The sequence below is a fragment of the Hippoglossus stenolepis genome, chromosome 1, assembly GCF_022539355.2.
Source record: "Hippoglossus stenolepis isolate QCI-W04-F060 chromosome 1, HSTE1.2, whole genome shotgun sequence".
NCBI lineage: Eukaryota > Metazoa > Chordata > Actinopteri > Pleuronectiformes > Pleuronectidae > Hippoglossus > Hippoglossus stenolepis.
In genome coordinates this window covers 12,937,801-12,949,923 of record NC_061483.1, presented here as the reverse complement: position 1 = coordinate 12,949,923, position 12,123 = coordinate 12,937,801, and the positions used below count along the sequence as shown (strand labels likewise).

The window sequence follows — 12,123 nt, the reverse complement described above, 5'->3', positions numbered from 1 at the left end:
AAAGATACATCAGCATTTATGAATATAATTTCATTTAATATCGTGATTGTATCAAGTGCAATTATAAGATATTTTTGTCCACATTTTTCCCAGGTAATAATTCATAGATCTTGATGAAAGAATATTTAGGGAACTGATATCTATGTGTGTGTAGTGTGGTGCAGTTTGATTGAAGTCAAGGGAACTGTTGGGTCTTGGTGGAGGAATGTGCTCTACTGAGTGCTATTTTAGTTTGTTCTTTAATATTTTCCCATCATTTAGAACTGATATGACCTAACTTCTTGTGGTTGATTTTTTTTTTGTGCTATTTTTAATGAAACATGTCTTTACAAAGGAGCTTTACAGATTATAATTATTGTTTTATATTTATAATTTTGACTAATACTGGTTGTGTTGGTGGGCATTTTTAAAATTTTCAGTGTTTTTAAAACTTGCTAAAATCCCGTCCCTGACATCCTGCTGTGCCACAGATGAAGACGACACCTGAGCAATCCCTTTCTTGCCAATTACCTCCGCTGTCACACCCCAGAATCATGAGGAGCAGTCTGCTACAGAGCTCATTCATGTGTCTGCTTGCGTGTGTGTTGTGCTGCAGTGCCGAGGTGTTAAGGGTCTCAGTGGCCGACTGCAGAGCTACTTCAGAGGCCCTCTGGGTCTCTTTACCTCCGACCCGTCTGTCACAGACAACCACCTGCCTCCCGTGTCTATTGCCCACAAGTGCCTGTGCTCTTCTTTGCTCTGCTCACATCAAAGCAGCTCCGCACTTTGAATGTACAGCGTCTGGGGCCGGGCTGCAGATGTGGCTTATACACAACAATAAAAACAACACACGTGCACCAAGGACAAGACATGTTTCTTTAATAGCAGCAAGAATCTAAGCTAAAGGGAGCAGATAAGGCTCCATTCCCTTCCATCGCTCATAAAGCAATTTTATGTCCGATTATTGAAGGGAAAATTAGAGAGGAAGAGTCATCTGTTCAACATAATAACAGCTGATGGGTTAGTGTTTTGCAGAAACGACTAAAGACCCAGAGGTTTCACAGCAATATGAAACTGTGGGATCTCAGCTAAGGATGGAGTATTTGCAGAGCGTCTTTGTTCAACAGGAACAATGAGCACCTGCTGAGTCTGAACACCTGAGGGGAGGACAATAAGACACTAGTGCACACTCTCCTGCTTCGTGAGGTTTTCTTTCTAAATAAACTGTTACTTCATTCACCATTTATGCTTCTCCCACCACAACTATTCACAGTTTTCTTTTATTCCATTAATACCACAGAGGCATCAAGCAAGTATGGAAAAGGTTTAGAGTTTAAACCTCTGGCAAAATAAAGTAAACTTTCCTTTGAGGGCTTTCACTGACTCTCCACAGGTACCTGAATACTTCTCTCTTTGGTTGGTAAATTTAACTCAACCCAGGGAATCATCTCAGTTTGTTCTGCTAAATGGAAATTGACTTAAAATGTTTGGTTTGTCATATTGATTTAGTAAAGTATAGTGTGTTATTTGCCCTCAGCAGCACCGAATTCAATGCTATACTGAAACGGCTGCCTGCAAGACAAAAGAATAAACAATCTAAAGCACTATAGTAACTTTAGTGAAGCGTCGGTCCTACACACGGTCTGTAGGAAATAAGCTAAAATGTGCAGAAACATCAATATAGTGCTTATTTTTTGTTTATACCTGCACTGTAGATTTTTTGTGCAAATTTACCAGACTTGAAATGTTTGGTATTAGTGGTAATCCAGCATCAGCATGGGATCAGTTTTGAAGTTGTGCACTACGTAGTACGTTGCCATGTCTCACCATGCGCTGCTGGGCTGACACCAGGGTGTCCCAGTCGCTCTCTGGCGGTATGCTGCTGAGGGGCTGCACTTCATCGGGATGGGCTTTCCCATGGAGCAGACTGTGCAGGGGCAGCTGTGGCGTACCGTGGGCCTCGGCACTCTCCTCTTTCTCCCAAGACAAGTGTTCTTGATTCATGGCGTCATCCCCATCGACCACGGAGGCGAAAGGAGATGTGGCCTGCTTGGAAGACATGACTCTGCTGTGAAGAGAGAAAAGAAGAATGGAGTTAAGAAAAAAGAAATCAATGTCTTACGAGGATCATGAACAACAGACGGAAAGGAACGCTGTGTCCTTTGAGTATTTTATGAACGACTGGCAGTTCCATTCAGGTGAAGATGCATGGTTGTAACTGGGATTATAAGTGGTGCATCTGAGTCGATAATGCTGAATGGACTGAATGCTCCACCTGACTGTTGTCTGTAGTTGCTCTGGCCTGAGTTTGGAGCAGACCTTGGGGTCTCTAATCCCTTGTTTAATGCAAATGGATGGCTTGATCTAGGGCTGGAACTGTGCCTGCTTGGGTCCTGGCCCAAACCCCAAGACAGTTACTCAGGCAGTAGGTCAGCCAGGCAGTGGGGCTACCATTCAGATAAAAAAGTTTAAACAAAAACACTCACAAATAAGTTAACCCCTCATACTCATAGATGTAAAACAAGGTTGCTTTATCCTGCGATAGTATTCTTTTTTATAATTATTTCTAAGCCACCTGAATAATTTTCTTTATCTGTCATATTGGTTTAACTTGATTTTGTCCTTCAAACATCTTTTCACTTTTCATGTGTGAGAAAAATGTGAGTTGATTCCACTCCAAAGCAAATCAAATGCAAACAAAAGCCCCATTTCCACTTGTCAAATTAATAAAAACATTAAGGTGTGACACTGCTCCCACCAGGCTAACAAAACCTACTTGAAGAGGAAAAAAAAAAAATCTAAAGCTAACAGTGGAGGACAAAATTCACAAATCGGTCACATGCTTTCATGAATATTACAGTGAAGAGTGTACTTGACATATTAGGTGCAAAGAAAACTCTATTTTGTTCCCTTTTAACAAGCCAACACTTTGGTGCAGAATTTGTTTCAAACAATTCTCCTTTTTTACTCACAATTAATGAGGCCACAAACTATGCATTTGGTATTAAATTTAAAGAGGGATAATGTGGCCTTCCCACCGATGTGGAGTGGAGAGAAAGAGATTGAGCATTTTTTGACCCCTAATCCGCTTTTCCCCGAACTGTTGTTCTGCTTATTTTTCTCAACTACGTTGACCAGCAGCGTGACTGCTTAGGGCTCAATCTTTTCTTGAGGATGACTGTGTGTCTTTTTCTTTCTCTCCCTCTCTCTCTTTCTCTCTCTCTATGGGTGGAAGAAAGATTGAAATTGGGGGTGTGAAGGTATGGCTCAGTTTCTATGTGACACAACGCTCTGGGTGCTTCTCGCGGTGCATTTCATCGCCGATCACCATCTGCCCCGTTCTCCTGCTCGATCCGCAGGGGTCAGTGTGACAGCACTTTATAGTTGCACCCTCAGCTTGCCTTGGGGGGCGGGGGTGTGGGGGGTGTGGAGGAGTAGGGTGGGTTGGGGGTTGAGAGGAGTGTGCTTTCAAGGTTCAGCCGGGCTATGGTGCGATCGTGTCCTTGCACTTTTCTGCTGAGAGCCGAGCACCGAGAGATAGGCAAAGATATCTTCCATTTTAAAAAAAAAAGGGTTTTATGAACAAGGTCTTTGGGTCTAATAATTCTTGGTCTTACTCAAGGAAATCTGTCAAGTGTGGCGTATTGTCCGTGTGCACACACTGTTGAATTGTTGGTGGCTGCGGATGTTCTAGAATATTTTAGGACTCCTTTCATAAACAAAGTCAACACTGAGTGCTTTACAAAAGGCAACATTTAAGTAACAACTGAAATACAGCAAATTAGAAAAGGATAAAAACATCAAATGAACTGCAGTGAAATGAAGTGCAAAAGTTGCCATGTAGTTATTGGATAATAAATAACAGGAAGGATTTTAGTCTCTAAATCTATAGAATAGATTTTAGCTGGAGCATATGACATTTAACTTACAAAACAGTAAGCAGCAACCCCAGACAACTCGAAAGGTCTGGAGAAAATAAATGCTGAAGCAGAAGAGGCATATTACTAAAGAGTTATTATTCACATGCACTGTTATATCCAAATACAATAGTCTATGCCCCACCACACTGTCTCTGACTCTCTTTCACTTACACTCTGGCACGTGGTTACAGCTCAGTCGGGGCAGTGAAGGCTGACCTAAACAATGGTAGCAGGAGTTAATCTCCTGTGTTTCAGCAGCTGTACAAACAGACCCGGTGAGTCAGGTAGATGGCAGAGCAGGACTATGAGACCCGTCGTGCCTGACTCTGTCTGTCTGTCAGTCCCTCTGTCTTTTAGCCTCTGTGCCTGGATGTGTTGCCAAATGGGCCTTTAGTGGGACTCAGCCCTCAATTTTAATCAGCCATCGAAATGTTTCCTGTAATTACGTGAAATAGAAAGTGATCTCAAAATTGGGCACTGTTAATTGAAAATCAAAAAGTCAGAGCGAGAGTTCAGAGGATGCATGTAACGGTAAGTAGAGGGGACAGAAGTGAGGTTGGAGGGGAGTCGTGTGTGTGTGTGTGTGTGTGTGTGTGTGTGTGTGTGTGTGTGTGTGTGTGTGTGTGTGTGTGTGTGTGTGTGTGTGTGTGTGTGTGTGTGAGAGAGTGAGTGTGCGCGGCTCGAGCATGTAGATTCTGACGTATTTTTTATTCATGCACCCAAAAAGCCCAAGCCTCGAGCTCAACAAGACAAGCACCTCGTCCTCAGTGGAGTGTGAAAGTGAAACAAAGCACTTGTGTAATACAAAGCACTGCTTTTGTATTACACAGTAAGTCAAGTGGTATTATTTTACCACTAAAATATTCAGTCTCTCAGGCACTTTTACTTCGGTCTCCAGCCATCAGTCAAACTGCTGAGGCGTGAGTGAGAGAAGGGGATAGAGGGAGAGAGAAAAAGGAGCGAGGGAGCGATGGAGACTCCATCCTCCTGTAACATGTGTCTACAGCAATCTTGTTAAAGAATGCAACAGATCTGCGGCAGGCTCCATAACAGTATTTGTCAGCAGGAGTTAATAATTTATTAGCAGTGCTGGGAGGGCTGCGCTCAGGCAGCTAAAGAGTGCAGAGAGCCCCCTCTGCTCCACCCCCACCTCTGACAAGCCCCATACAATACTACCCCATATTATTGAAAGGGAAAGGGAGAAGTGCAGCAATAATTCTCTGAAAATATCTGAGGGCAACCGTACGGCATTTTAATCCTCATATTCCGAGCAGGGATCTCACAGCGCTGAGATCTAAAGGGGGATGTGATCTGCATAGACACAACAAAGACCTTTGATGAGGAGCAGAATTTTTTTTTTTTTAAAGCAGAAATTGAGTTGAGTGGGGGTACCACCGACGCCTGTAGAATCGAATTGTATTTTCTCATAGAATAACTCTGTTTAAAGACTTGGCCTCCGTGCTCGCAAAACAAAATCAGCAACACAGCCCTGTTTGTACAGCTGCAGTGTATTCTAACTTTACTCACATTAATAATTGAAGCAGTTTCTCTAGATGAGATGAGTCCAAAATGTGCTTTTTAAAATGTGAAAATATTTTTGAAGTGAAGAAGTAGCTCGTAAATCCCCCGCAAGACGCACTCCTTCACGCTTGATTACACAATAACAATGGGCGACTAACAAACCAGGCTAATCAATAAGTGCATGAAACGCCGCTTCCTCTCTACTTAAAGACAAAAGCCCCCAGTGACTTTGAAGACTTCAGACAGGGACGAAGGAGCGGTCGGTCAGAAAAGAGGACTGGTCTATTTATAGCTGACAATATTGCACACATTTGAAGGATTAAGACTTAAGTTCTCTGGCCCGTGGGCTCATATGGCCTGGAATGCTTTGAGTCATGAATTGTTCCCCCCCGATAATGTTTCATCATCGTGCAAAACAACCTCCGCTTAATTGGTGCGTATTAGAGGAGTGCTGTGTGCACTGCTCATCTTCGGGGGTCTTGTGACTGCGGGACCATGTGTCCTGGGCTATCCCGTTTCCTCCTCCATCATAAAAAAGGGTCTGACTGACTTTCACCCGCTGTATCTGCTCTGTCACACTGTTTACCTTTTATAGACAATGGTGATGTGTAACTCCACACCGTTTTCCCCCACCACCACCACCACCCAATCCCACCCACATGCCTGCTTGTCTCAATGCTGACGTCGTGCAACTTCAAGTTTTGATCTGACGTTTTAACAGGGGAGAATTTGACACCCTCTTCCTTCACAGAAAAAGGAGAGCAGGTCACAAGATAAAAAGGCAATAGGAGAGGCGAAAATCATTAAATCCTTAGAAATAAAAACAAGTTCAGCTTTTGTCTTTAGGCATGTGCCAGGGTAAAAAAAGAACAGTTGCCAAAACACTTGTAGAGGCAATTAAGAAAGGTGCTAAGAATGTTCTGTTCTACTGAGAGTTTGCTTAATTAAATCAATTTCCACACAATGGGAATAACCTTGGAAATAAATGGTGTCATGGGTAATAATCTTTTAACGTGAGGTGGAAGTATAAAGAAAATAGTTTGGGGGCTTTAAACCATGTGTGCGTATGTGTGTGTGTGTGTGTGTGTGTGTGTGTGTGTTTGTCGGTGAAAGAGAGAGAGAGAAAATCATCTGTGTGTTTCCCTTCAGGGGTTCCTCCTGTTCTAACAGGTGTCGTGGTAGGGTTCCTCTGGGTTCTTCACCTGCCATAATGAGATATTACTACCTGACAGCTCCCAGCTGGAGGAGCATTGACACGGAATCCACCGTTTAGCACAATTAAATTATCACCCTCCATTGTGATTGTGCCATGCTGTGCAGCAGCCAGGTTCCTGGATACATAATCAACTCGTAATACGGGCTGTATACTGCACACAGTTAGACTCTGTTACACACACACAGGCGCACACACTTAGACACAGAGGGTGCACTTGCACACACACACACATACATACATACACAGTTCATATTTTTCTATTGTATAATTCCTGCAGATTTCAAAACAGGTTCCTAGAGCTATTTGTCTTTTTTCTTTTTTACCAGTCAGTTTGAATGAGAAATAAAAAAATTGATTTAAATCTCTTAAACCTCAGCCCAAAAAATAATTACAGATAATGATGTTAAAATATCGTAAATGGTCGAGAAAATAGAGATTCTCCAACAAGGTAACAGACTGTGCAGCGAGTGGAGAGTTGACTAAATTAATTTGTTTAAATTGTTCCTCCATTATTGTTGACCTTCCCCTGCAAAAAGTCAACTCAATTATGGCGGCACTTCATCCTCACTTCACACTCTCTCCTGGTGCCTTCTCTATTAGATGCCGCCACAGTTACCACAGCTAAAATCCACACTCAAATGGTAGCCACCCAGAGCAAATTAAGCAAGCCACCTGAAGAGCACACTTTACATATTGAGCAGAGCATTGATAATTACTTTGCAGGGTAAATTATTTGCAATAATATGCTACTAGAGGAAGTGTCTTGTATCTCACTTTAAACACTTGTGCAGCTGCTATGACAGCGTGGTTGGTGTCCTTGCCCCCCATGCAAGGCAAAGGCAGATGCAGGTGTGAGAGTGCTTAAGTGTCCCTGTCTGTCTACTCAGGAAGGGTCGATGAGCACTCACACACTGAATCCCTCATCTCCCCCCCCCCCAGCCCATGTCCTCCCCCTATGCCTCCCTCTCCTCCTCCTCCTACTTCTTTGGTCCCCTGCGCCATTGGCCCATTTCCTGATCCCAGGACACAAGCTGCAGAGCTGGATGGCAGAACAGCCTCTCAGTTCCCCAGGACATACACAAGTTCACTCATGAGTAATGCTTTCACAAATGAACGATGGACATCCCAAAAAAAAAGAATTTACTACTGGCCCTTTTTTGTGGACTTGCATCACTTTTGAACAGAAATGAGCCACCAGAAGAGGAGCGTACTAGATGGTGTGAGTCAGACACACACACACACACACACCAGAAGACACTAACAGTGGGTCAACGACTTCAGCGGTTTCCTACATCAGCCAATTGTTTCCCTGCCTGTGGGGGAATCTGAGACGAGAAAAGCTACTTGTTGGTTTTTGCGTCTTTCTTCCTTTTACTTTCGCTTTTTCTCTTGGCCTGCTGAGGGATGGAGTTCCCAAAGAGCCCTCTGTTGCTGCTGTTGCTGCTGCTGCTACTGCTGCTGCTGCACTTAAGCAAACCTCAAAGCGAGTCAAGGCATCAACCAACACAACCCTATTTGCTGAGCAACAGTAGAGCTTTGTGGCTCGCCTCGTAGTTGACAGTAAGTTATGAGCCCTTTGTGAGCAGGAGAAGGAAAACAGAGATCGGAATTTGGCAGGAACATAATAATACAGAATTCTCCTGTTCATGGAACCTGAAATTTTCATGGAAACAATTGAGCATTGTTGAAGGAAAGAAAAGCAACGGTGACAGATGAAATATAGAGTGGGGCCCCCTTTTTTTTTTTTGTAAAACGGTAAACAAAGCGCTATTCAGGCCTGGTCCATTCTGTCATTTATAAAGATAACTTCTTCTGTGCACTGGAGAATTTGCAAATGGCTGCACTTCAACAAATCGAGTGTAACATCTCTCACAGTTGCCAGAAAAGTGAGCTGAGGAGCTAGTGTTGGGGTGCCAAACAGGAGTGAAGGGACACATCCCAAGTTACCTAAGAGATGCACAATACGTCTGTAGGGAGCATAGACGTCTCAAAAGAGAAGGGAATTTAAAAAGGAGAAAGCAAGGTCTCTGAGCAAAAAAAAAAAAAAACAATTAAAAAGCACCACAATGTCAGACTTTTGTCCAAATACTCAAGGGAAATAGCATTTGAAGGAGCAATTTTGCAGAGAGCAGGAAAAGCATGGGTAATGGTCTGAATGGTTTATGGAGGGGTGGGTGTGGGGCATTGTACTGTATGGCAGGGGAACTATGGGCCTCAGTCTTTGGTCTTGCCACCATGAGGTCATCATTGGCAACTTCAGTGCCCGGCAGAACTGAAGTTTGCTACAACTGCTGTCAGTTTGGACATCTGGAATGTCGACAAACAGTTGCCCACTTTCTCCGTCACTGTCCTTGTTAGTTTTATTTAATTTTTTTCCCCTAATATAAAACGCTTCACAAGTCCTGCTCACCAAATTGGCAAATTTGAAATGTCTACAGAAAAGAAAAGCAGTTTGTTCTCCTTTCACTCGCGTCTCATAAATGGATTTCTGTAGCTCAGGGGGGAGAAATAAGGGAATTACCTTCTACACTGTTGTAATTAAGCTGCTCTATTCTTATTCTACAGGCTGAAAGGACAACAGCTCATTAGCTACAGTTAGACCCACCTCTAATTCATTAGTGTTTTTCCCCTCTCGCGTCTATTCTTTTTCTCCTGCTGAATAAATTAATGGTATTCACTGAGCACTCTCACACAAGGGAAGGCGCACAAACGTGTCTCCCTGTGTGACAAAACCGGACTCCTTTTCCCTCTTTGTCTTTGGGCCCTCGTGTCTTTTTTTTAAAAGACTGTGAGAAGAAGGGCTAGGATAGAACAGGGGAGGGGAGAGAGAGAGTATCCACATTTTATGTGACACGTCAATTGGAAAATCAAAACAGGGGTAGTTCATTTGCTCCACCCAGATGAGGCCATCTAGCAGAGCCATGATGAATAGGGGTCAGGCAAGCCACACCTCAAAGATTTATGATTAAGGCTTATTATGTTGGGAAACTGACATTGATTGCTGATTTAAACCACTGAAACCAATTAATTTGCCAGTGCTCAATAGAAAGCATGGTCAACAGTGTGTGTCATTCTGACAGGTTAGACGGGAAGAAGCCGAGCAAAAGTGAAGGACTAAATGAGTGGCTGGCAGCCAGCTCTGTTTGGAGGTGGTTAAAAGTTACCATGAGTGATTGACAGCTGATACAAAAAAAAAGAAAGAGAACGAGCGGAAAAATGAGATCTGAAGAGCAAAACCCGAAACCCCAGGCCACTGATTTGAGTAATTGCCCAAAAATTTGATTCACAGTAGACATGTACAAGCTGCTGTTTTAGCAATGCTAAGATGGTTTCATTCATGGGCCCGGCACTGAGAAAACCAGAGTAAATGAATGTGAAACATAGCGCTAATAAAACCAGAGAGCTGACAGACACGGTTGAACAGGAAAACGTGCTGTTTTTCCACTCCGGAGGAAGCAGGCACTGTAGTGGATTAGATGCTGACTGAAACACAAAATGCTTCAGCTGTCTGTTGATAACCATGTGTCCGACCACTCACACTGTGCTTCCACTCCTCTCTGCATTTGTCCAAAGCAATGCATTAAAAAAAGCCACAAGTTGAGATAACCACCGCTATCTAATATCCGAGTGATTTTTGTGCAGCGTTCACAACAAATGCCACATTATGCTCGGTTGTGTGTTATTTTCCTCTGTGGTTGTCGGGGGGTAAGCTTGTGTTAATTCCTTCTTCTCTGTGTTAGTTTCTCTTTCAGTCTTTTGCTCGCTCGCTCAGAAGACACATGCAGCATGACAGTGCTTCAAAATGAAATCATTAACTAAATTGCTTTCTTAAAAAGCCACAAGTGTGCAGCAGGATTTGTGTGTGTCTGTGTGTGTGTGTTTGGCTGTGGGCCATGGGCCTCTGGTTCCCAGGCAGCCTCTGCCCCAGCTCTGTTGTGGTTCCCTGCCACCGCACTCATTATGCTCAGCCTCAGCACAGCACGGTGTAGGGCTGCGGCTCGCCTCGCCTCACTCACTGGGCTAGTAGGAAATAATCTGGTAATCTCAAACTACTCCTCCATTTCAACCGGGGCCCCATTCACACAAAGAGAACCTTTGTCCCAGATCATTTATGACCTCCCTTTGGATCTCAATCAGAGAATCAATCAAAAACACTTTAAACAAATATGGTTTTATATTTATACTTGAAGGGGATTTTCTGCAGAGCTAACGTATGATTTCATACAACTATGGTATCAAACAATATTTTCTTTTTGTGACATTTCAAAATGCTTACTAACTAATTTAGGGGGAAATATCCATGATCTGCAAATGTCTATGAAACGTGATTTTAAATGCATTAATAAAGAAATAGACTTGTGAAACCTGCACACAGAAACACTTCTAGATAAATGCGCACAGACATTATGTAACACCACAAACCAACAGAATAAAATAAAAATTGAAAACAACTTTTTGGGAAACTTTATCAATCTGCCCGAGGTAGACTTCAGTAAACAAAGCAAACAGAAAGGAAGGCAAACAGGGAGTGAAGGCCAGACAAATATTTGATAAGACGATAGGGACCGAAGCTGCCTGACAGGGTAGCTGAGGACCCCACCTACACACACACACACACACACACAAACTCACACAACTGCACACCTAACCCTCACTGCCAACAGTCTATCTGCTCTCTTCTGAAGGTAGCAGATGTGTCTTTCACAGCCTGTAGAGTGTGTAACCAATCTGCAAACAATAGCTGGAACTTGACAAAGGTCGATGCACTTGCAACACACTGCTTACAGTAAAGGGCAGTCAAATCCCATTGGTTACTTTGGTAAACCATGCCCTTTAGCGTTTTTTTGTTTTACTTTATAAACCAATAAGACCTTGAATTTAAACACAGTCCATAACTTGTGTACTTTCTGTGAGTGTCAAGGCCCATTAGTCAGCCGTTATAATGCCATTTGAGCTTCTGTGTAAGCCCCTTAACAAAGTTGAAGTCACCTTTTTGACCTCCTGTTAAGCTAACAGTTGGTGTAAACATGTTCAATCCTATTAACCTAATAATATACAAGGAAGCGGGTAAAGTGCCACAGTGCCCCGTGTTAAAAGCTCGCTCTGAGTCTTAATTACAACGGACACCCATGACAGTGGAAAAAGATCCAGCACCAGTCCTGCCTCTAATACCTGCCACTGTGACCGTGTGCGAAGTAATTACACATCACAACCAGATCAATGATGCTTTTGTAGTATTAATGTTTACAGCTAATTTAAGGATTTTTTGTTCAGTGGCATTAAACACATTTAAAGGTATAATTTAAATAATGTGCTGTAAATTAAGATTATGAAAAACATGTTTGCTCTTGAAAGTGTTGCAAGGTCTTCACTCATACAAAATACAAAAATACAAACTCTCCTCAGATGCAAAAGGGGTTTCATTATTTTTTATGGAAAAACAGACGTAAGGTGAAGAAAAGTGACGTAAAGGTGAACAACATCCGG

The 12,123-nt window shown here is 42.9% G+C and overlaps 1 protein-coding gene across 17 annotated transcripts in view; it reads right to left on the bottom strand.

Annotated features, from left to right (window-relative positions):
* The window catches only part of sox6 (SRY-box transcription factor 6), a 136,950-nt gene that overhangs the window by 86,487 nt on the left and 38,340 nt on the right, over positions 1–12,123 (bottom strand). For 15 of the 17 annotated variants that reach the window (XM_035174719.2, XM_035175558.2, XM_035174809.2 and 12 more), the window contains one exon: positions 1,807–2,047. In XM_035174719.2, coding sequence (XP_035030610.1) covers positions 1,807–2,047 — 241 coding nt within the window. The remainder of the gene's footprint in view (positions 1–1,806; positions 2,048–12,123) is intronic. The other 2 variants (XM_035174970.2, XM_035175046.2) reach the window with 1 other exon arrangement.